The 26,488-nt window shown below is 39.4% G+C and overlaps 1 protein-coding gene across 4 annotated transcripts in view; it reads right to left on the reverse strand.

Moving 5' to 3' along the window:
* Nucleotides 1–6,028: 6,028 nt before the first annotated feature.
* Nucleotides 6,029–26,488, reverse strand: part of mfsd3 (major facilitator superfamily domain containing 3) — a 38,203-nt gene continuing 17,743 nt past the window's right edge. For 2 of the 4 annotated variants that reach the window (XM_061730838.1, XM_061730839.1), the window contains exons 4-6: nucleotides 23,355–23,455; nucleotides 21,277–21,386; nucleotides 16,241–18,740 (exon numbers count right to left, since the gene is read on the reverse strand). In XM_061730838.1, coding sequence (XP_061586822.1) covers nucleotides 18,534–18,740; nucleotides 21,277–21,386; nucleotides 23,355–23,455 — 418 coding nt within the window. In that variant the 3' untranslated portion in view covers nucleotides 16,241–18,533. Of the gene's footprint in view, nucleotides 6,449–7,915; nucleotides 7,997–14,394; nucleotides 14,544–16,240; nucleotides 18,741–21,276; nucleotides 21,387–23,354; nucleotides 23,456–26,488 lie in introns of those variants that run through there. The other 2 variants (XR_009783175.1, XM_061730841.1) reach the window with 2 other exon arrangements.

Genomic DNA, 26,488 nt, shown 5'->3' on the forward strand with positions numbered 1-26,488 from the left:
TAATTCCAAGGCCTAAGTTTAGTAAAAATGTTCAACAAGTGAGATGGAAACAAGAGGGTGCACATATCGGAGGAATCTCGCACAAAGAGGAAACGGCTGATAGGAGAGGAGGAGAGACGAGGGCTATGGGATCCGTGGAAGTCAATGTGTTATGCAACACAATCATGGGGTGTGACCACTGGTGTCACTTGCACCGACCTACATACCTGCACTGACACACATGCGCATGCTGACACAGATACGACTGATCAACGCACATAGATACAGGTGTTAAAAATGCAAGACCTATGCTGCACATAATGACTTGCAGTTTGTGACAATATAGCCAACACAACAGCAAAGATCCGACAGATTTCCGTGTAATGATGGCTCAAAATTGTAATTTGCAATGACTTAACTCAAATATAAATCAGTGCGGTTGCTGGTCACAGATCAGCTGCATCAGCTTTCTTCAAGCTGTTATGATTATTTCAATGTTACAAAACACCCAGCGGAGGTCTAATTAGATTAAATGACCGATAAGTCGTGCTTATTAAGAGTGCTCCTCAACTACACTCCTCATAGACAGGCCTCTTTCCCCCCACTGGTACCGAGGGCTTGTGATTCTAATGTTGTTATTCCCGTGACTATAAATTATTCAATATTTGTTTGAATAAATGAACATGAAAAATAATCTCCAATGGCTACAGAAGGCAATAGTTAATTGGAATTAAAGAAAAAAGTTTTAGCTTTTTTTTTCTGTTGTTGTTGTTTTTGTGCTTCTTTCTTTCACACTCTTGCCTTTTATACTTTCTTGCATTGTACCAATGGACTTTTTTCGTCTTTCATGTAAGTTCATTACATTTAATTTATTAATGTCCAATATTTAATGTGCCAAAAATGTCAGATTCAAACAGATGAAAATGGGGCATTTTCTCCTGGTACGAGGGATGCACAAGCTGTTTGCTGCTTCTTGTTGTGACTCTTGGGGCTGAGCGAAGGATGGGAGGGGAAGAAACAGACAGAGAGAGACAGAGGGAGGGGAAAAGAGCGAGAAAGAGTGAACTCTTCAGTCAGACCTGAAGTTTATCTTTAACCAAGCTTCGAGCTCCCAAACCACAATGCTGCTTGGTGCCAAAAAGGCAAAACTTCACGGAAACTAACCTCAAAACAGGGCTGGAGTCGTCGGGAGGAAAACAACTTTACACAAACAAACAAACCTTGGAACATTACTGTAACTCCAGAAAACAATTGAAACTTTGCGTTACTTTAAAATACAACACATTTTTAATTTTGAAGTGAAATGTATATTTGATAAGATTATGCCTTATGTATCTGTCATTTAAGCATCATTTTATTTTTCTTCAGCAGTACGAGCTTTAAGCACTCACACACAGAGCGCAGTCACAACTATTGATCCACAAATAGTTTGTCCTTGATGTCTGTCCCATTGTCAGGGTGATCAATGTTTCATTGACTTACGGGGGTCCACTGACAGTGTGCAATCACACACATGGAAACTCACAGACATGAACATAGATGCCCACAGACACACATCTGTCAAAATGAGATGTTTGAGCCCATGTGATGCATGCAGCTGCAATCACCTGCTTTGTGATCAGAGATGAAACAAACAGACACATCTGCAGCAAATATGTGCACAAAGAGCAGTCTTAACAATGAATTTTGAAGTTTTTCACATACTCTGTGTATAAAAATGTCTTTGAGTGATACCATTTGGCCTTTTTGCATATGTTTAGGGCTGAGCGGTTGACTTAAGGTATGACCAGCATTAATCCTCTGTGACGGACACACGTGTGTTATCTGGGTTGAATCGACTGATAAGCATTTGTGACTTGTAATACAGACACTGGACACAACAGACAAACCAACACAGATATGGACGCAAATTTAGAGTTGCTATAGCAACCGAGGGTTAGCACACAGCGTTCAAGAGGCGGCTTCTCGAACCATTTGCCAATTTGGTTAATTATGTCTTTGTGCCCATGAATAGGCCTTGACTCCCCCCCCCTCGCATCCCCACTGCCCACCGTGCCTGTCCAGGCTCCGGCCTGAGAGCAGCCAGCTGACACACACACACACACACACACACACACACACACACACACACACACACACACACACACACACACACACACACACACACACACACCTATTGTTTTGGGGGCTGGGCCCAGGAAACTGGGAGCAGCGGATGGAAGTTGAAGCATAGAACAGCAGCCTAATGAGCCATTGGCTGTCAGGAACGGTTAGGCTGCTGCGCAGAGCCGGAGTGGTGGGGCCTTAACGCATGCACACACACACACACACACACACACACACACACACACACACACACACACACACACACACACACACACACACACACACACACACACACACACACACACACACACACTCACACACACTAAACTTGAATAATCATACAGAGCGTTGGTCCGGGAACTTTCATGATGACGTCTCAGTTTATTTGCTAACATGGTTGGAAAGATTTTCTCAGCTCTCTCGTCACATCTGCTTATTATTGTTGTCTTCAAACTTTTACTGACTCGTGTCACTCTTTTCCTGATACAGCCCTCTCATCCCTTCGTCTTTTAAAGCTGCATTCCCTGACATTGTTAACCGCTCTGCATGAGGCAAAATCCATGAGAAAAAGGCATAAAGAAAAAGGAAAATGTCACTGTTACTCAGCATATGACTCATACAAAACCTTTCCACATCCCAGTCAGACTACTCATCCTAAAAAGAAGATTAGATAGAAGGCAACTTGACTTGTTTTTTTTCTTTGGTTCTTGAAAACATCATTTCACCTCTGTGTTAACTGTGGAGTGAACTGAGAGAACTGCAGCAGGCTTTTGGATGAGAGGTGAAACATTTTCAAGAGCCAGTATAAGGAGTCCCTTTGCCTTCTGCTTGAGTTTTTTAGGGTTAGGATGACCTGGATGACTGAGAATCTACACCAGCATAATAAACAGAGTGTTCAAGTGTTTTTGTGAGGAAAATAACCTCCTTTAGTTCCAGTCCTGCTGCCCACTGCATATGTTTGTTGTGTTTTTTTCTGCCTCTATTACATGAATGTGCAAACCAGCTCTCATACAATGACAGCCATCTGTCAATACACACACACACACACACACACACACACACACACACACACACACACACACACACACACACACACGCTGTAAGTGCTGTTAGCTCCACCTCCAAACAATATGAAAAGCTCGAAGTCAGTGGAGTTTTGCTGGGACAAAAGGACTTGCAGGAAGAACTCCTCAACTCTTTTTGGTTTTCACACTTTCCTCTCTGGCAGATGTCACAATAAAAAGCTGATGAGCTTCTCATCCCACACGCTCATCGAGATGAGAGCCCCGGAGAACCTGCTGAGGTTAAAGTGATGTGAAGCCACACCTGAGACTTTAGGACTCACATGCTAATTCCGTTCAGCGGTTGCCGCGCATTGTGCTGTGTGGGATTATGCTTTGAGTTGAGAACTTGAAAAGCTCAAAAGCTCCGGCAGAAAAATGACTGGGTGGCAATTTCCACTCAGAAAACGGGGCTCATTGATGCACTTCTGCGCTGTACTGCCGTAGGTGTGTCTGGTTGTAAATAAGTAGACTGTGGAGAATGTTTGCCCTCAGCTGGACAGACCTCTGAGCAGATTTACTCCACACTTAAAATAAAGGTACAGATGTTATCAATTATCAAGGGCCTTGCAGTCTTTTACTGTACCATCTATGCCCATCACCCATTTCTCTTGCTTAATTATAATTTGGTCAAATCTGCTGTCATATAATTCTATTAAAGAAACAGTTCGGCATTTTTGAGACTATAAGACCATACCATTTTCAGTTCTTCATCGTTAACATTTGATTGCAGCTTTTTTGATACATGTCTCAAGAATAACAAAACACAGAACTCACAGATAAATAGTATACGTTTTTGTTATTTAAATTATGCAGGGTTGTTGTGTTATGGCTATAACTCATCAATAAATTCCCCAACATATCTGAAATGTACAGTAGTAGAACATTGTGTCTTTTGAAACACCTGAGGCTTTACTGGTGTTTTTTTTAGGATAAAGTTACCTTTGAGCAGGTTCAGGCGAGCTGTCTCCACATTTTTCTGCAGGCTTTTTATAATGCTAAAGATATTAGATTTAAGTAATCCTTTATGTTGAGGCATACTGTAAAACCTGGGTTACATCTCATTTGTTAGAAACCAACTATGATACACTTTGTGAATTAAAGCATATGAGCTGCTGATATCATGCTTTCTGGCCGTCATCCAGAAATGAATTGGTGGACACATCATTCAAGCAGGACACTGCATCTGTTGACATGACTCAGATTGACTTTGATCTTTGTTGGAAGTGTTTTAGGTTTTTATGACCTTTTTATTTCTCTTTCATTATTGTAATATCTGTGAAAGTGTTGCATTGGTTTGTGATGGTTACAATACATTTCTGGAAGAACTTTATATAAGGTTATCATTTACAAACCAGTTACAACAGGCATCCTTGAACTCTGTTCGGTTTAAACTCAGCTGAAGATGGCTCCTGTCATGGCTGCGGATGGAGGTTTTATAATCATCATACAGATTGTACAGACAGAGAATGGGGGGTGGGGCATGTATTTACTTTTGAAATAGAAATTCTAAGAAATGTACGTATTTGCAAATATCTAAATGTTGAGATACCCTATAAACACATACATATAAAAAGTACTTATAATCATCTGAATCTTCATCTGAATATGTTGAAAATGTTGAAAATGGCGAATTCTAACAACGTTCAATTATCGGTGGTAAAGAAGCTCGGGTTTTTTATCATTGTTTTTTGTAATTATTATTATTATCATTGTTCATTTTATTTCATTCAATGTTTTTTTTGCCAGAACTGCAGAAGAAGAGGTGTGCAAATAAATGGGCGACAATCAAACTTCAATAGTCAGGAAAAACAAAGACAACATTTTCAGGTTAAAAGCCTACAACAGTGATAGACAACATAGTAGAAAAAATATCACAATTTATGTACAAATCATTATAAAAGTATATGCTCCTGGAAAAGCTTGCTGATTTCTGTACATCGTGTATGCCGCTGCATCTGGTCACAGTTACCTGTCATTTTTATTGTATTGTACCATTTTCATGCCCTCTAAGTATGACTTATTTTTTCCAATATTTCTTTAATTTTTCAGCTTTTCCATCAAGATGTTTTTATCCTTTAACTGAAAGGACATTTCTGGATGGAATCACAAACTCTTATCTCTACGACTTTTGATGGCAAGTCAATGTCATTTTTTTATGCACATCTCCCAGCATATCCTTCAGTTTCTATTTTTTCTGCTTGTCTATGCTTGTTCCTGTGACATGAGCAACACCTTTTTTTTTCTTTAAGAACAGCTGCAGTGTTTTGATTGTAGATTGAAAGAAAAACATCACATTTTGGTGCTGTAGCAATTAAAGTCATAGCTGTGTCAGTTTAGCTGTTGGCACAACACATCCCAATCTCCAGTGTTAAAATAGTATTTTTTACAGAAATCACTGGATTTTTCTTTCTACCAGAAGGAATGGAAGGAGCCTCAGATGCAACAATGTCTAATTACATAAGAAATCAGATGTAATAGCAACAAAAACTGAAAATCATGCCAGGTAGAAACCTGTGGGAGACAGAGAGACAGTCTCACATCATTGTGATTTTCAATCCACTCTGTCACCAGTTCTGTGAACATGACGCACATCGAGACTGACATACTGAATAATTTGGGGGGAAAACAGAGAGGAAGAAGACGCTGAACGACAGTGGTACAGGATGGAATGGATAAACAGGGATCTCTACCAAAACAGAGGGGCAGATGAGATGTTGAAGGGATGGAGGGATGGAGGAAGTTGAGAGTAGAGGAGAGAGCTGTCACTGAGACTTCGTTAATGATGTACAGATGGCCAGTGAGCCTCCCCCCTACACCAGTAATCTAATGAGGAGACGTGGATTACCGTTAACTCAGATTAATTTTTACCACGGTGGAGGAGACAGTGATGACAGCCATCATTATTATCATTACCATAATCATTCCCACTTTGTCTGCCAAAGTGTGTGTGCTTGTGTAGTTTATTGGATATTTGTGTGTGTGTCATCATGTAGATTTGAAATTACTGTACGCAGGCTTACAAGACTTTTTTTTATGAACCTTGTTCATTTGCATGGAGTCTAGACATGGCATCACGTCATCATCCTTTTGTTTTTCATAAACAATATGTGTTGACCCTCGGTCATGGCGGGGCAACATCTCTACATGTAAGACCACCAGAAAAACAGGGCATAAAATAAAGAACCTTTTGTCTTACAATGTGAGAGTGATGACAGGAAGCAGGAATCATGGAGGATTCCCATCTTGCCTCTCGAAAGTTCAGGAGAGCATGGTTGATGGGAGGACAGGAGGGAGGAAACCTAAACAAGAGATTTAAATGTGCATGAGTGACAAGATGAAGTGAAGTAATGGATGAAAATATTTATACAAAATAATGCTGAGTAAGATGTCGACTATATCCGAGCACGTTATGATAATGTGATGCAATGTGGCAACAATCTGTGTCAACATTTTGGAGGGTTGTGATTTTAGGTGGAAGTGGTAGTTTCATTGGAGTGAAAATTATTCAATTTCTAATTAGTGTTAGCAGGTCAAACGGCAGGAAAAAAAGATTTGTTCACATTATAGCAGCAAATCACATGTGAGGGGGAAATAATTGTGCAAGTGGGGGTTGGGCAAAGGTTGTGTGAATTCCATGAAGTTGTGTGTGTGTTAGTGTGTGTGTGTGTGTGTGTGTGTGTGTGTGTGTGTGTGTGTGTGTGTGTGTGTGTGTGTGTGTGTGTGTGTGTGTGTGTGTGTGTGTGTGTGTGTGTGTGTGTACTGTTGGGGGCAAGTCAGACAGTGTCTAATCCATACACCCCTCTCTAACAGCAATAATGCATCATGAGACAAGATAAAAACAATCAGAGTCATTGTTGCTCTAGACAATGAATTTAAACTGTTGTTTGTTGTTTCATAGTGTGCATTTTGAAATAAAACCATTCTAAGGCATACTCCATGTTTGTTTGTGACTGCATGCTAACGAGAGCATCAAGTACCTAATGTTTGACAAAATTGTTTGATTTTAACAGTAGATTTGTAATAAAATCACCAAATACATTTTTAATTAATTTTCAAATTGTGAGAAATGTCCCAGTATTCATTGCTTACTATAACCTCCTCACCTTTTACCCCCGTTCACCCTCTGGCTAAGTCACTGTATCACTGACACATTTAAATATTGTTAAACATCATTAGTGTTGCAGAGATGACATGCACATACACACATGCGCTCACACTTCCATGATCATGCACTACATGCCCTGCCTGCTGATATGGGGTCTTTAATGCAGGGATGTGGGTGAAGGCAGTGGATGGTGAAGCATAGCTGTCACTTTGCTTGTCTGACCGTCTTTGCTGAGGCGCGCATGTGTGTGTGGAGGGTTTCTCTTAATAAGCTGGTCCCTAAAAGTGCGCCGATTACCCCAATTAAACAGTGTTTCCATCACCATCTCTGGGTCCCCGGGCCCCGAAAGCCTGTTAGCCTGTCTGACAGAGATGACAGTAGGCCAGGCTGACATAGCCAGTCAACTATGGTGCACATAGCTTAAAATCATAGTATTCAGTGGAGGGCAGATGCTGATTTAGATTTAGATCCATTAGGCCTAAAGGAGGAATCTTCTTTGCAAACTTGAAAAGTGAGCAAAGAGAAGAAAAATTGCTTCAAGACTTAAATAAATCATTGCAGACTGGAAATGACTTGAAAAACTGTCTCTAACAGCAAGCAGGTCTTTGTTCAAATCCCAACTGGACCTTTTCTGTGTGGAGGTTGCTCTGAGGCTCCACAAACATCACTGTAGTCAGAGTTGGTCGTCTGAATTGCCCTGTGATGGACTGGAGATCTGCCCAGGATGCACCCTGCCTCACGCCTGGGGACAGATTGACAAACAGAAGGTATATCCTAAATAGAATGAGGTGGGAATGGAAGTCATTGAATAATGGCTGGGTCTCTCTAATGCACAGGTGTTTTTAGGAGCCAAACTGTAAAGCTTGTTTTATTTGATATATGTATATGTCAGTAAATGTATTCATTCTTTTCAAATACCCTCACAGTTATGAAAAAGAACAAAAGTAAGAATTTAAAGCTGGACTGTCTACAAATTGAAGTTATTCTTTTGTTGTTTTGAGTCTGTTAACAGTTTTTGTCACAGAGAGGTTATACTTTATTTCTCCGGTGGTCTTTTCACTTTTTTCATGTTCACTTAATCACTTGATGTTTGAAATGTGTTCAGTTGCCTTCATATACCTAAATCAAATCTTTGTTCCATTTGTTTGATGTGCTCTTTGTGTATAAGAAAATAGGGAAAAACTCATTATCACGGCATGGATATGCATTTTGGCTGTTGTGGTTCATCATTGTACTTTATTTGATAAGCCAGTAAATGTAGGCAATTAAATCAAAAAAGTTAGCTTTATATCATAAGTAAAAACACACGCGAACACACTGAGACAAAGAAAAACGTGTTGCATGTACTAGCTGCTTAAGACTATGGTGATCCAAAAAATATGAATCAATATAACATTCTAAATGCATGCCATTTACAAATATGTTGAGTTGCTGTAATTTCTCTTTGCTGTTTGACCTTTACTTCAGAATAACGATCATCATTTGACACCTGAATACTTATATCTGTCATTGGCATATAAGGTAAAGTTTGTGTAACATTTCTGGCAGACTTTTGGATACGATCAGTGTTTGACTCTCCTGATTCTTCTCATATACGTTGCTCACTCTCTCCCCTTCCGTCACACAGACCCACATACACACACACAGACACACACATCGGTGTCATCTCTGAGTGATGTGGTTCCCTGCTGTCGTCTGGCTGTCACAACCCCAGCGATGGGCCTGCTGTTTGGGAGAAAAGCCTGCATTTAGACAGATTAAAAAGTCCATGTCCAGCTGTCTCCATCAGTCCCTGCTCTGTCTCTTTGATGGTCCCACCAGATACCCCCCCTCCCCGGGCACTACTGTATCCCTCCATCGCATCCTCCCTATCCCACATGCATCTCATTTGATCTAGATGCACTGGCTTCTCTGTCACTCTCTACTCGCTGCCCAGTCTCCCTCTCATCTTTATTTGGATGCCATTTCCTTGTAAGACTATAATTTAGTGCTTGAAGCAAAGAACGGCTGTCACACTGGTTTTCGCTGTTGAATTAGATTAAGCAGAGAACAATAAATACTGGTGGGGATGAGTTGGCTTTTCTCAGCAGCATGTCACTGAAAGCTTTTTTTCATTTAAAGGCTGCAGGGACACAGTAGTGGTGTAAGGTACAGGAAGAGATGGAGGGCTAAGCTGTTCTCTTTTGTTTCACCTGTGACACATCAACACTTACACGAATGCGGTAGAAGGCTAGATTCCCTCTGAAGCAGCAGGGATATGCTATTGGAGTATGTATCGAAGCATTTCGATGAAAATTAGTAGTGCCGCTCTGCCTCAAAATTAAGAAACAGAGTGAGGTTCCAAAACGTAGCAGAGAGTCCAAAATGTGTTATTTAAGACTCTGCCTGAAATCCTATTGGATTGGACATGGCGGCTCAGTTGTGAGTTTGTATTCACATGTGTCTGCTTCTAGAGATCTGAGCACTGAAGCGTGCACGAAACTCTGACTGTATGTGCAGCCTGAATACGACTGTGTGTGCGAGATAGAGGGAGAGTGATACAGAGAGACCCCCTTCAGTATCTGTGGCCCGAGGCTGAACCGCCGGCCATGTCAGACAGTGTAATAATGGTCCTGTATCTCCCCCCTCCGTCCTATCCTCCTTCCGTTTATCCTCCCCTCATCAAACCTCCCTCCTGCCTTCATGTTTTATCCGCATCAACACACCCCTCATGGTCACCAGTTTTGGAGAATGGCAGGTTTTTGGACCTTCTACCTACCCACACAAACCAAATATGAACTCTATGTTGTATTTGTGTTTATTTAGAGTTTAGTTATTCCATGTCAGAGACCGTGCAATTAATTTAATCAGATTTAAGTTCCCCTTTACTGTGTATAGTGTTTATATGTTTAAATAAATAGACTTAACTTGTCTTTGGGAAAAAAAGTTATAATATTTTCGTACCAGAAGGAGCTCAGGTGTGTTTATCGTAACATTACAGCACAAACTTTCGTAAGTGATATCAGTGTGACAAATTTGACATTTCCCTTTCATTCATAGCCTTAATTTGAGCACACAGATATTCCGATATGGGATAATGTGAAATTTGAGTACAGTGACAGCACTCTAAGATTTTTCTGCCAAACTTCCCGAAAGAGAGATTTCCCTGAGAGATACTGGGAATAATAGAGGCCTGGAATGTGATATGATCCAGTCTGCTGCTTAAACTCCTCGGTGAGCAGTTAAAGGCCTCCTCACACTTGTTATGAATAGCCAAAGAAACAGACAAATCATTCACGTACAAACAGACAAACCAGCCACTGAAATTCACTGTTAGCCCCCCCCCCGTCAACAACTAGTGCGGACGGGTTATCCACATGTGAGTGCAGTGAGATGGGGGAATGTACGGGAAGCATCGAAAAAAAAAAGATGACAGTGAATGATAGAGAAGGAGTGGGGTGTGTGCACAAGAACGAGGCTTCTCCTGTCTTGGCCCTAATGGTCCAAATGAGGCTGGGGATGAGGATAGGGGGGTTGTACGTGGTGGGGCCGAGACTGAGGGACAGGCAGTGGGGATGCGGCTGGGCTGGGCTGAAGGGGTCTGAGTCTGTAGACACAGGCAGACCAGAGCTTTGTGACTCAGACTCAACACCATATGAGCTGGCAGCTTGTCACATCCCTGCCCATCACCGAACAACTAGATAGCAGAGCCTGTTTCTCCGCAGAGCAGCGCCGATCACTTCAGACACACGTGTGGTTTTGAGGATTTAATCATTTTTGGAGAAATGTCGGCGTATGTGACTTTTAATGTATTCCAGGATAAAAACTATGATCAGCAGACTAGCTTGAACTGGAGTGGGACTGAGTCAATCTTTTATGTTTAAGTTGTTGGGTTTTTTTAAAGGTGTGTAACACAATACACTCTTTCAAAAAAGGGGAGTCCAAGGCACTCTTCTTGTGGAAAAATATTAAAAAGCCTTTATTGAAACATGGCTAATAAGTTTAAAAACATGGGAGCAGAGACCCACCCGTTTCGGCGCAAGCCTTCTTCAAGGTACTGCTCAAACAGGAATTCCTAATGATATACACCTGCCCTGCACAGCAGGGTTATTAGTTATGGCTTATTAGCCATGTTTCAATAAAGGCTTTTTAATATTTTTCCACAAGAAGAGTGCCTTGGACTCCCTTTTTTGACAAGATATTGTGTTTTTTTTCCCCAATACCAAAGAGCACCTTCAAGATTGAACAATTCCCTGAGCACTTCGGATTTTCTCTTCACTTGATGACACTCTTATCTATCTTTATCCTGCATTTATATGAACTCCCCCAGAATTAGATTGTTGTGAGATCGATATATATCTCTTTATAATCATCGTTTAAATGGATGTTGAGCCTCCTTGTGGGCTCCTTCATCACAATCGGCACTCAGACACATCTTAAATCTGTCTTTATTAATCAGTCTTTATTAAAATGATGTAAAACCCTGAAACCAAAATGAACGAAGAAAAGAAAGTTACAGCGAGACGCTTAGCGGCCCATTCTCAGATTTCTTTCTTTCTTTCTATACAGCAAAAGTATATCTTTAGATCTGTGGATAGGCACTACCGTCACAAAAGCCTTTTCAGCCAAGGCAGTCTCAGGACTCCTTTGAGGCAGATACCAGGTCTGGACCAGTTCTTCACACCATCAACAGCCATTCATTCTTGATTGAACAAATATCACCGGTTCCTAAGCACCAATCTTGCTTCCAAATTGGGATGCTGTGTATAAATTATAATGCTCATTTTCAATTTTGTGACAGATGTCATCAGATTATTTAAGCTGGGGACCAGTTATTATATCTATAAACAAATAAATGTTTGTTTTTTGTTGGTTTTTTTTACTTCATATTGTTCTTTTATTGATCTATTGCGATTCCTAAATGATGCACCACCTTAAAGCAGAGCGTATATAGAAGTATTTTCTTAGCCATTTCAAGTGGGTTGCTTTTGTTATGTTGGGTTTTCTGTTGATGAAATGCATTAGCCTCAGTTTATTAATAAACAATTTACTGTAATGAGGTTCTGAACATGGCAGAGTTTTCTGCCACAGCTATAGGCAGCAGGAAAAATCATTAAATATATAAATAAACAGTTTTCTTAAGGCTGGTTTGAGTATGAACTCCCAATCCGTCAGTCAGCCATGATGGAAAAGAACTGATGCTGAATCATGCTAAAGGTAAATGACGACTACAATATATTTACTCACAAAGCTTTGAGAAAACAAAAAAGCTCCCGTCTCAAATACTTTACATGCAATTGTGTACTCTACGTGTCACTGCATGTAAACATGTTTCACATTCTACTGCTTTTTCTTTTTCCTTTTCTCCAGAAAACCATGCAGTGTTTGCACTACCGTCTTTAACTTACACTTCACTGTCTCTCATTGGAAGACATTAATGCCAATTAAAGCCCTGGACCTAAAAATAGACAACTATGATTATATTGGCAGGAAATGGGGATCTTGTAAATAAATTGTTTGTACATTATTAATGAAATGAGTGCAGAAGATACAATTTATGCTCACATTGTGTTTTTCTGCGGGTCTGGGCTTGTCGCTCAGAGGCGACATAAAGGTAAACACACAACATTTTACAGGAAGCTAATTGGAAAATCAACCCGGGCTCTCAGCAGGGTGGAAAAATGGTTATTTCTAAATTAAGTGAAGGGGATTATGTTTGTGATTTAAAAAAAAAAATCTAATTAACTGAATTCAAATAAATCTCCTATATACTTTTTTTTTCTTTTCCAGAAACACCATTATGAGACACCTTAAAATTACAAAACAGGATAAATCGTCATGTTCTGCATATATTTTAGAGTGTGTGAGTTCGTGTGGGTGCCACAAATGCATCAGATTTACAAATACAAAGCAAGCACACATTGCCAGTAGATTTTATGAGACATTTCTGCCTTGAAATACAACTATTTGAGCATCTTAGACCAAACTGAAATAAATTGAGCTAAAACGCACCCAAGACCAACTCGTTTGTCTGTTCATCTCCAGAGCAATGCTGACGCTCTGTTTGTGGGAGGACTTTTATTTACATATATATAATTTTCCTTTTCCTTTTCTGTTGAAGAAAATCTGCAAAATCCCCTCCAGCTTAAACTTAAACTACAGTCACTATATGCACCAACATGGACTCGGGTCCTGACCAGCTACCACAACAAAAAACTAAGAAGCTTATACTGCCACAGCCAGAGGTACAGTACTATGCATCTGCAGTAAAGATGGTAGTACATCTAAATAATTTGAGAATTATATATTGAGTACCTTTAACTGATTGCATCTCACTGCAGCCAATCTCATTAATCATCACACCCCCAGACTCTTTAACTCGTCCATCATAGCTCTGTGTGCATCCTTGTTTCAGAGTCGCAAACATGACAAACCATAACTTCGTGAACGTTGGTTAATGAACCAAAACAGGAAAGGACAAAGAACAAAGTAATGGGGAGATTAAGAAGAACTGAGTAGAGTTCAGTAGAAAAAGAGGTGTCCATTTCTTTCATTTTGCAAACAAACAAAAAGTAAACACCGGCAGAGGAAACCCTGCGACACTTGATGCTGCTGATGGCTCCTCCACCTGAACACTTTGGTTTCTCAAGAGACCATTCAGTCAGCCTCCAGACAAAAGCTGCGCATAAAAACCAACACCTTTATCTACCCCAAGGCGCAGAGACAAAAGAGGAGGGGGACTTGGCACAGGGTAAATGAAAGGAGCTGTCCTTTTGCTCTCCCTCCCCTGTGATATTGGTATAAAGTTGGTGATCCGACGAGACTTGCGCCCCAGCCTGATTGTTAAGGAAACAGAATAGCTTCCTACAAGAAAAAAAAGGAAGAATGAAAAAAAAATATCTAGTCTTACCCTTTTACAAAGGGAATCTGACTCTGTTGATAACAGCCCAGGAATGAGCATGGAGACAAATAAATATAATGTCATGTGTCCTGCTGTGTCAAAGAGAGGTTTGCGCTAAAAGCGAGAACTGTATAAACACAAGACTTTTGAGGGAACTGTCCTGATAAACTGAACAATCGTCACTCACACTTGGCAACACCTAAGCAGTTCCCATGCCTGTTAGTCCACAAAGTTGGGGGTTGATGTGTGGCAACACACACCTCAAATCCACTTATCTATCACTGCAGTGGTGGCAGGGAGGGTGGCATCAAGACACACGGTCTCTGCAGGGGGTTTCTGGCAATCCGGCAACCACAGCAGGAGGTCTTACTTGCATCAAGTACTGTGGGATCCACTTACAGTACTTTCTCTGTCCACACAGATAAAGAACACACACATAATGTACATGGACCTATTACTAAAAGTTATTAAACATCAACAGGGAACATTTCAGTGAGGTCAAGGATCCTTTTTTGAGGATGTTCCTAAATTTGAAACTGAACTTGCGTGGTAAATCTCCGCCCTTAAAAACAGACACATTTGGTTCATTCATTAATATTCTCAGGTATTCCCATGTTGAGTGTCTGATGCCAAAACTGAATCAAGTGATGAACATAAATGAAAACACAGGGCGCTTATTACGCACATCTGCTGAGTAACTCATTCAAAGTACAGCTGTTTACTATTTAAGATTACTATATGATGATGTTACGTATTACGCTATATCTGGTACAACACAATTTAGAGACGACACATTTGTATTTGACTGGGTGCAGCCTATAGTTAACATTTGTTTGACATACATATTCCTTCTCCATAACAAGCCATTTCTAAAACATGGCAACTGTTGGGGAACCTTCAAAGAGAGACCCAGTGAAATCACACACGCCAGGAAATCATAGGAAGGTCTGTTTTTCTGTTTCCTTTCAACTGCATGGGAAGGTGATATACTGTACACATCTGGCACACAACTGTCCATCAAATGCAGTTGATGTATTTTACCACAACTCCCAGATCATGTCACCCAATATGTAAAATTGTAAATCATTAATAAACAGAGCTACATGTTAAGTAATTATTTCTATTTCCATTTTTAATAGTGTCAGTGTGCCACTGTAACCGGTGGGTCGAATGATGCGTTGTTTCAATAGTACCCATACTTCAATCACGTGTTGTACCATCACCACGCTCTGGCTTCATAACAGTAGAAACTCACTCTGTCTAACTCTGACAGAGATGCTGAACTCTGTCAGGGACTCCGAGCTTACCAACCCGGCTTATGCTGCATTTCAGGCAATCCAGGGGTCTACATCTTGTTTTATTTTGTTGTATGTTATGTAAAGCACTTTGGTTCACCTTCAGGTTGATGTAAGGTGCTATACAAATAAAGTACATTTACATTTACATTTACATGATGTTTTAAAGCACCATAAATGGGGTTCCAGCTCATATCTGTTAATCTTTACACCATCACTGATAATCATTTTAAGTCTTCATATGATTCAGTTGCGTAAGTTGTAAGGAAATTAATTCACCTCCCCACAGGAAAACTTGGCTGTGCAGATTTTCCTGGGACATCTGAAGTGAATTTAACTGAACTGAAATAAGTTCATGAGACATTTCAAAACACATCAAACTAAACAGCTTTTGATACACACTCTTTTCAGAGAACTAGTCGATGATTATCATATAAGCCTCTTCTCACTCTCCCTCTCTGAACTGCACAAATAAAACACTCGGATAATGAGGGAGGGTGAGAAAGTGTGAAGTGGAGGTGTATTGAGGGGACATGTAAGCTGGTTTAATCCTCCTTCACAGCATTTGTTGTGTCATTAGAGCTGTAAGGGTTATGGATCCTGTGACACCGGCCCTATTCTCTTCTTTAGCCCTCAGCCAGTGCACCGCAGAGAGCCAGCGTTGTGTTCAGAGGTACTACAGTATAATCCACAGATTTTTAAAGTGCGGAATGTATGCAAAGACCACACAAAACCTCTTCCCTGGGACCAGAAAAATGTGGTGAAATAGTAACAAGATGTTAAAACCACTAATAAAAACAGACTCATCGAGTTTCACTCAGCAGCTTTATTTTTGTGCAAATCTCTGGCAGGTAACACAGGCGCTGAGACAAGAGATGTGCTTTGCAGAAAATGATCTGAAGTCAGAACATGACAGTAGACCTGGCTACATGAATAAAACAGTAATGATGGGGTAAGGCATCTCTATTTGTATTTATATGAGGGAAAGCAGAAGACCAACTGTTTTAATTAGCTAAACTTATTGAGATGTCCTTATTGCTGTCAAGCTTTCATTGCTGACACCCCTCAGTGCTTACATCTAATTCAAGACTTGATTCCTACCTATACTTTGACTTATATGGGGATATTTTACTGTTTCAAAAAAATAAACAACATCAAAAAAGGAAAAATATTCTACTTTCATGTTTCATTCGTATTATCTAAGAGATACAGTAGTACAGAGAATACAGCATTTAAAGCACAAATGTGATGCAATGTTATCAGGAACTGTAATTTCCCAGCATGATTGGTCATTCAAGTTTTCTTGAAAACTGTTTTTTTGTCGTTTCTTTGTTCCGTTTTAATAAGTCAAAAAAAGAAATAGGATGGCACCATGCAGTGTGTAAGGCTGAGGTTTCCCACGAGTGCCAGGTTAACACCTGTAGGATTTCAAAGGAAGGGACTTGACACTACCAACAGGTACTGAACTACATTATCATCCTCTTTTTTATAAGAAAGCCTCAGAAACTGCAGACCTACTTTTGCTAACTGTTTTAAGTAAAATATGGTTGTTAAGTGTTAACAAGTGTGTACTTTACTTTGCACTGCTATTGTACATTGTGTATCAGTATCGTACCATACAGTGCTGATACGAGGTAGCAGAGATTTATTCATTTACAACTGTAAACCATAAAATGTAGGAGAATGACTAAGATTCATACAATACAGTATAATATGATAGAAAAAACAAAGTTGCAATATTGCTTTTGGCTATAGCTCTTATTGCTGCCTTATAACAATATTTAAATGGCTCAGATGATAAAAAAATAGCTTTGATTATATGTCCCTGTGATTCATGGTACTTCTGTACTCTCAGTAAATGAATATACATCTTGCTAAACACACTAATCCCTGTCCATTCATCATGTTTATTGGCTGCACCATTCCCACTCGGTCAGTAAAGGGGCATCCACACAAAGAACTAAAACTCAAACTTTACAAAGATTCCTGTAAATATTGTTAATGTAAAAAAAAGTGAAGACTTCACTAGCATGATAAAAAATAATAATACTATTAATTGGAAGTGTTTTAAGGTTTAACAAACCACTTGATGATAATATAATGCTGTTTTACACCATTTTCATTCATATTCTTTATAGTAAAACTAGATAAAGCCCCAATCACATCACATACTGATGTCTCACTGGATGTTTCTACGACTACTTTGACCAACTGATATTGCAGGAAACACTTATCCCAGGAAGTAAGCAGTTTTAGCTACAGACTATTCCTATTACTGAATTAACATTACATTAAAAAAAATGACTAATTTAAAACTGAGTTTTGCTCATACAAACTGCATGTATGAATACAATTTTCCATTTTCATCATATGTACTTTATACACACTGCAGACTTTGTAATGCTGCTGTGGACTGTGAGAATCATTAAAAAAAAAAAAAAAAAAAAAAAATATCTTGTTAAATATGCTAACACTTTTTTCGGACAGGGCACCAGTGAAGGGTGCAGCAGATCCCTAATGTTTACAAAACATTACTGGTCAGTTGCGTGAATGCATGTATTGGTGTGATTATCCCTAAGTTGTTCTGTGGATCAATCATTCATTCAATCAAACTTTATTCGTACATTCTTTTCAAACAACTTGTGCCACACAATGTGCTTTAAAAGGTTTAAAACAGAAGCAACAGAAATAATAATTTAAAAAAAAGTTGTTAAAAAAAGTTCTCGTGTGGACGGCCCTTAATACTGAATACAGCTGATCATGTTAATGTTAACCTGCAAAGTATTCATTACCCAACTATACATGTTTAAGACTTTTTCAAATAAATTATAAGCCAGTTGTTAAAGGCCATTGCAAAAAAAAAAGCTTTTGCAGAGTCATGAAAATGCGTGCACTTTGCCACAGAGGACTTAAACGCATGGCTGATTTCTCCTTAAAGAATGGCTGATGTTTTTTCGATAAATCATCCATACTGAAACACTTCACTGAAATTATGTTACATATAATAGGATTCAAGAACCATGTCCAATTATTCATAGTAAAACTCAAAAATATCTCATCTTTTTCTGTACCTGTGCTTGACCAGAATCAGGACTTTCCTGATGTCATTTGGGCTGGTCTTTGATTTGGTGCTCCCTTAGAGCACCGGTGTAAGTAGCTGTCCACACATGAAGGGCTGTTCCCGCCGAGAGGGTGAGGAAGAAGAGGAAGGCAACTTGGAAACCAAACCAATCCACCAATCCTCCAGCCAGAGCGCCAAACATCAGCTTCCCCAGCACCTCTAGAGTCGCCAGGAAGCTGTAGTGGGTGGCCTAAAAGGAGAATGAAAGCCAAGAGTTAGGAAGACATAAAACGGAGAGGGGGGATGATGAAAAGGATATTAGAATGAAAAGTTAGGGGGAAGGAAGTATCAATCTTACATGTACACAGAAAAAACCAAGTGGGAGTTAAGGGGAAAAAAACATAAGCATTGTGAACAGAAGTCAAGAGCAGGTTCAGTTTCATACAGTAAATGGTCGTTGGTTTCAACATTCAGAGAAATTAAGAAAAGGCATGTTTCAAAATATGTAGGGAAAAAAGTTTCAAGTCTAAAAGAATAGATGTAAAATAATAATAATAACAATAATATAAAAGCTAACTTAAGATGATGGAATCAGGCCAGGTGAGGAGGGGAATCTGATCTAAGCCTTCAGGCTTTCATGATTAAGTGATGGAAGAAAGGCAAAACACAACGACAGATTACCTAATACCTGCAAACTTCCTCCTTCTGCCTGTGAGCATCACATTCAGAAGGTAATACTGACAAAAAAAACCCAACAAAAAACAGGTTTCTAGTTACATGCACACCACTGAGAAGCGTTTACTGTCAAAGAAGTAAATCTGACATTTTATTGACAAAACAAATAAACCAATCTTACAAAACAATTAAATGTAGCAAAATTCAAAAGCTTCATCATCATTAAAATCACTAAAAAAATTGTCTGTTGGGGTAAATAAACTGGGTGAAAAAAAAAAGGGTGAGTTTTCTCTTTTACTACTCCATTTTTAAACTAAAGTTGCAACAGGTGAGGCAATGAGTTGATAGTGGGCATACCATCAATTGGTGACTATTTCATTGCTGAGTCAACCTCTTGACTTCTCTCTCCATCTACCACTGGTGGGGCCCTTTTCAGATGGATCATGGACTTTTGCACAGCAGTATACTTTCAGGCACAAATACTATTTATATGCCAGTTTACAAAACATCTGGAGAGAGAAAATGCAACTGTTCAAACATGGCTTTAAACAGCATTACACACACTCAGACTCAGATGTGTCAGATGAGACACTTCACAACCTCTGTTTTAGTTTTGTGTGTGTGTGTGTGTGTGTGTGTGTGTGTGTGTGTGTGTGTGTGTGTGTGTGTGTGTGTGTGTTTGTTTGTTTTGAAGCATGTAGGTGTGAGAGCGCCTTAAGGGCAAGAAGCAACTTCCCACTTGTGAGGTTGAGTCAACGCAGCATGATTTGAAGTTCTGGGTGGAGTTCATAAATGAAACGGAAGTGAAGAGGTTGGATTGTTCCACTCTGATCTGGGTCTGTGACGTAAAAGTCCTGCAAACCGTAACCGTCCACTGAAAGATATATTTTCAGACCAAGATGATCTCAAACAGAGAGAGTTGTGTCATGTCGTAGTTTTGAAGTTATCCTCTACAGCAAAGAAAAAGCTTTTTTTTTTTGTTTCATTTACAATGAAATGAATATGGTAAATGTGGAGGAGCTCTTAAAGAGTTCAAAAAACTTGTGCTTCTGATCTTCAGATTGATGCTGAGAGTTCTGAGAGCCTGGGTGACCACAGCTAAGCAGAGTGTCTATTCTGAGCAACTTGTTTAACAGACTTGGTTTCTTTCTCTTGGGGATCGTTAACAAGCACTCAAACTATCAGTTTTCTGTTACTGGATAGCACTACTTTCAATGGCACACACATGTATGCCGAGCACGGGCAAGTTGATGCTTTCCTGTCCTGTAAATGTGAACCCGCACAGTATCGCAAAGAGACAACAGAGACGTACAGTATATATGTCTTGAGAACATCTCACATTGAATGTTGTCCTCTCAACACATGTTGTGGTTGTTCTTTCTTCTCATTCATCTCAGTTCATACGGGGCGTGCAGTATGAGCTGAACACCGCGGATTTTTCTTTTTTTTTTTTAAGCCTCACAGCGATATAAATGATAATTTGTCACCTTCAGAGATTGACTGACTGACATCTGAATGGCTGTGTGAACAAGGATCACCTCCAGGCAATGATGCCCTAGTTACAACGGGGACAAAAGGCGTTATGTCAAACAGGAGAAAAACGAGAGAGAAGAGGAAAAAGCTGGAAAAGAAAGCATTTAGATGAAAACTGTACAGAAATACAAAGAAACAGAGCGAGGTGGTTGCAGACACAAAGTCAGTGAGAGGAATGAAACACACAAGCAAACAACAAATAGACACTGGATCTATTTACTCTTTTTAGATTTTCAAGGAGGAAATCAGTGACGAGAGCAGGTATGTAAAGGTAAAAGTAGGTGTGGCACTGTGCGGTGACGACTCCTCTCCGAGGCTTCTGTTTTTCAACAAAAGGAAATGACCTTACATTACAAAAGAGCACAATTAAGCCAAGACAGCTGAGAGAGATGCAAGACAAAAAAAGGGAAGACATACTATATTGCTCGAAGCAAAGACTTTTGTTTGTTAAACCACAGGAGATGACGTAACACAAGCATAATATACAATCAACGTCAAAGAGTGGTGGCTTGAAGGCATATTTGTTGTAGCTCTCTTGAATGAAACCTGCTGACAGGAATGTGCGAAGTCTTTGTTACCTGAATGCTTTCTTCTGCTCTCTGAGTGCAATACATCATGGTAGTGAAGGTGAGTGTGGTGATAAGACCACCCAGGAAGTGTTGAACACTCATGCTCAGGACTGCCATACCTGAGAAAACATGCAAGCAAAAATGATTCAAAATCAAGAAATAAAAAGTCCACAAGAAATTCAAGTGGTTCATTTTCTGCCAGAAAAACAGATATGACATGTTTTACTCTGTTGTCTGCTTTCGTTACCCTCTCTCCATTTTATGTAAAAGTCAAAACAGAGACGCAAAGCAGCACGAAAAAGGTAAGCTGCTAAAATACCAACCCCCAATCCCCAAAACACATCCAGTATTATCCTCTGAGGGGAAGCGGCAGAGCAGAGTTAGTGGGGTAACAGAGGAACCACAGAGCCTATCTGTCACTGCTCCCATGAACACTGAATTATTCACTCCAGCCGCCAGAGTTTTTGCAGAATAGGAGTCTTCAGTCAGCAACAGAAGACTGTTGGAGTCACACAGATACACCGCCTGATCAGACTGGAAAAGAGGGGAGCGGAGCGCTATCATGTAATATTGAAAATCTGATACTGAATGTTTTTCTGTTTTAGGTTTTTTTTTTTTTCCTTTTGTGAAATCTTTGTTCTGAGTTTTAAACAGAAGATGGAGAGGCCTCAACTTGCAGTTTTGTTCAGGGGAACAAGCATGTCGGATGGAAATGAATGGTACAGATGTGCAACCCGGTTGGCAGTGCAACTGAATGGCTCTCTACAGAGAAACCTCTCCAGCCCCAAAACATCCTGCATCACTGACTTGTGCTGAAATCTCAAAAAATCTGTCATATATGCCTTTATATGAAACTACTTCTTTTCCCTGCTACTTTAACAATCGTGTAGAATCAAACAACATCTGAAGCAAACACATCTTGCAACATTTATGATCCTGGCTATTTCTGAGATGTGCAACTCAAACTTGAGGGTCACAATAAATTTGTCTGTATCAAAAAACGGACATAAAAGAAAAACCCCCTTAGATCTGATATATATCCCTTATGTTTAAATGAGACTGTCACTAGTGTCCCATCTGCACTCATTTCTGGGGGTGTAATGTGTGCATTTGTGGATTTTAATAGGTAAAATTGGAAGTGTTGCTGCTGTGTGCAGTTCGGTTGTCTTTGGTGTATTCATCCCCCCCCCCCACCCTTTCTTCCCAGCCTTGTGTACTATTTCAATGATGGCCATAAAATAAAGGAACTTTGTAAATAAAAAAAAGCCCATTAAAGGATGACCATTAAAGTTCTTTATTAAAATTTTTTGTGACACTTCACTGACTTAAAGTGATTTTGTCTTTACCATGTATTTGCATATCATTTCTTTGTTTCTTCATTTTGACCACATTGATTTCACAATTTCATTCATTACTCCATCTTAAATGACTATGTATGTATTTTTTTGTTTCTTTAACTCATATCATGCAGATTTTTTTTATCTTTCAGGTTTTGGTCATGTTATTACGTTTCCCTGCATTCTCTGTCACCAGAATTTCTCAGTTTTCTCCTATCTTCACGTCAAGTCAAATGCCCCATCCCTGTCGTGTTGCTCAATCTGATAATTGCCTAAAGAAAAATCCAAACAAACAAAATAAAACAGCTAAGGACCATTTTATTTAGATAGGATTTTAGTTGAGTGGGTTAAGCTGCCTTTTTTTTTTAACCAAATTTATTTACTTTATCTTTATTATTTATCATATGTCACATAATTCCGTTATATTTTTTTTCTATAATACTGTACTTTGTAAAGCACTGTGACTTTTATCTGTGTAAAGTGTTAAATGAATAAAATGTAATAATTTCCTTAAATGAGGCCTGCACCCAGAATAAACATCTGATATGTGTACAAATTGAAATATAAAGCAGAGAAAACACAGTAGTCCACTTGAAAACCTGTATGGTGTTTCTAAACACTTTTAAAGATATTTACATTTTTCAAGGGATTTAATCTACATCGCACAGAAAACCACCTTACCCAGTGGACTGTATTCAGCTAGTTGGTGGTTTGCTGACATTGGGTTTCAGTTTACAGTCTGTTCCTCACCTTTCATGAGCGGTGACGGTTCCAGCACAGTGAGCAGTGAACTCTGGAAGACCATGCTGATGGTACGCAGCACAAACACACGTCGCATCATGGCCCCAATGCTGAGGAAAACCAGCAAAAAAGCCTGTTATCAGATAATTGATAACTTCTATATCAGGTGTTAAATAGCAGAAACTCCGGGCTGTTATCATTACTTTTAAAAGGCATCCTCCACTTCTTTTCATGCAAGACACAACTAAACCACTAATACATAAATGTAAACACCCGCTTAAATGTGTGCATGTGCATAAGTAAACAAGTCGCCAGACACTAATTGATTCCCCGTTAGTGCAAGAAAATCATCCCCCTGGGAGGATGGTTCATGACGTAATCAATAACCTGAGGAGATCACAGCATGAGAGAGACAATTAATCACTGTTAACATACATACAAATACAAATTCACTAATACACACACAGATGCACTGACACACACAGTTGAATGACAACAGGGATTAACAATGCCAATCACTCAGGGGATACCTGCCACTCAAAGAACTGCTTATGTTATTTCATGAAATTATTTATGTGTAAAAAAAGGTTGTGAGGGAAAAAAGGGAGTTGCTGTTCAAAGTAGAATCTATTATTTAAGAGAATAATTGCAACAGCTAAAACCAATTTATTTGTATTTTATCCCTTTTAATCAGAGACGTCATGAGTTTTATTTCCTTTGTAATGTATATTCTTGTACAGTATATCGCTCTCAATTCTCAGCTCAGCGTTGCCGTTTCTCTCGACTGGAAAATCAACCCTGCACCATTCACATGCTAAAGACATTCTTCTCACTGCTGCTCCTTTACCTCCCTTCTCAATGATAGCCTTTCATATCACACACTCTCTCTGTGTGTGTGTGTGTGAGAGAGAGAGAAAGAAAACCTCCCTGGCTGCCACTTCACATGGGCCAGGCCCAGATAAGAATAACCATGTTCTCAGGTTGCCAGTGATGGTTCTAAAGAGGGTCACTCGCTGACCACTCAGCCATTTCTGATGGCGGAGAGGACAAACCTTCCAACAGAGCTTTTAGAGGTGGCCAGACCCTCTTCTCTGTGTGTGAATGTGTGGGTGATAATAGCCGAGGTAGAAAAACACTTCAACTTGGACTGGAAGATACTGTGCATACAATCAAAAATGAAAAAAAAAAGTGCTTTTGATTAAATATCTAAGGTGCAATATCTTAGATATCTGTGTCTATGTAAATCCTGAGCAAGCCACAGATGTTTCAATACAGAAAAGCATACAAGCTCATACACTGTACTTTTTAAAAACAACAAAATAATAAATCTAGTCAAAGAATACCTCAATCTGAGTAAACAAGCCTATTCTGTGTTAAAAAGTAGTAAATTACGCTCTCATAAATCTGCTTATACTCATATCTGTACACTTGCTTAACATGACAGACATTACAAGTGTGCCAAAAAAGCAACTGTTAGTGACCATCATGTAGCACACTGGGCGTCAGACCTTTGGGCAATTTCAGATGTAGCACTATCAGTTTGAGAATGCTTCTGGAAAATAGTGTATAGCTCCAACAGTGATTTTTTTTTTTTTTTTAGCACTTATAGCGGTGTACAAGTGAAGTGGAGGCAGAGTGAAAGATCAGAAGCTAAAATGTGACAACAACATATTTTGAAATGCTTTCCCTTAAGTAAACTTTGGCCTTGGGAGAGTTCCTCTGTCCTCATTAGTGCTACTTCAGATGCTTATTAGTGTTACAATAGTAGAAAACCTGAGAGAGGCAAATAGACTGACATTAAAAGAGGGCAAACAAACAGGCAAGATATAACACACACATAGAATAAAAGACAGAAACTGAGTACAGTGCGGATAACTAAACATGGTAGTAGAGATTTAGCAAGACTTTGTTTAAATAATATTTAATGTTGCATTTCAGATTTAATTTCACATTGAGATTTTAATTTTACTTTTTATTTTTTATTTTACAAAGAACCTGTATTGCAACATCATTCCTAGACACCAAGTCAAAGCTTTGGAATATCTTTTATTGTTTTAGTGGGGGTTGTTTGGGCCCTATTCTGCCAGGCTACGGGTCCCGGGGCCCTAGGGGCCTGGGTTATTGGTTTGTGTGTCTGGTGTTGGGACCTTCACCTGCGGTGGGGACCTGAAGGGAGTGTGCAGGGCTGGAGCGCGGCTCTAGTGGTGGATTTGGTGCAGCCCCATCCCAGTCCTGGCCTGGGCCTCCTGTCGGTGGGGGTGTGGCCCTTGTGGGTGGCGATGATGATAATAACTACCTTTGTTATTGTTTGTAGCACTATTAATAATTATAATACCAGAAATAATGATACTAGGATTGTTAACATTATTATTGGCCTTAGTGGTTGTTGCTGTAGATGTCTTCACTGTCACTATTATTAATTGTCATAATTGTTGTTGTTATAAGGGTATATTTACAGTTATGTGTACCTCTTGCTCTCCATGTGTATTTGTATATGTACAAATATAAATACTATATTTTGCGGACAAGTAGTTGCACCGCATTATAAGGCACAATATCAATGAACGGGTCTATTTTCATACATAAGGCGCACCGGGCATAATAAAACACTTATAAAGCAAAAACAAAACAATCTGGTAAGTTGAAGTTTTTTCAACTCATTCACAATAACTGAGAACATCGTTTAGTTGTAAGAAATACAGAAAAATACACTCACATTTTAAATCATTAGTCTTCCACAAATACAAAGTGAAGGAGGTAAGAATCGTGCTTCATCCTGTTCTCCGATTGGTACAGCATTGCCAGCAATAGCAGACACCTGAAGTTAGTGTGAAGTTGGAACAACGTTGTATTCCAACATTTGATTATAACTGGATTATGATATAGATTTGAAAATAGGGTTTACACTAAAAACCTAACGTTGGCTTGATGTCTTGATGTCTTGATGTAAGGTAACATGGATGTTTAATGATGGTTGCTTGCCAGCACTAAATAATCAGTTATCTAGCGTTGTCTGGCGCTGAAACCCAAACCCAATCAATGTCCAACTTTAATACAACATCCCTGTGTTGGCTGGGAATGGTCTGATGTTCACGCAAGTTGCACAAAAACATTATGACAGATTTTCGCAGTGTACCAAATAA

This window comes from Cololabis saira, chromosome 9 (genome assembly GCF_033807715.1).
Source record: "Cololabis saira isolate AMF1-May2022 chromosome 9, fColSai1.1, whole genome shotgun sequence".
Taxonomy (NCBI): domain Eukaryota; kingdom Metazoa; phylum Chordata; class Actinopteri; order Beloniformes; family Belonidae; genus Cololabis; species Cololabis saira.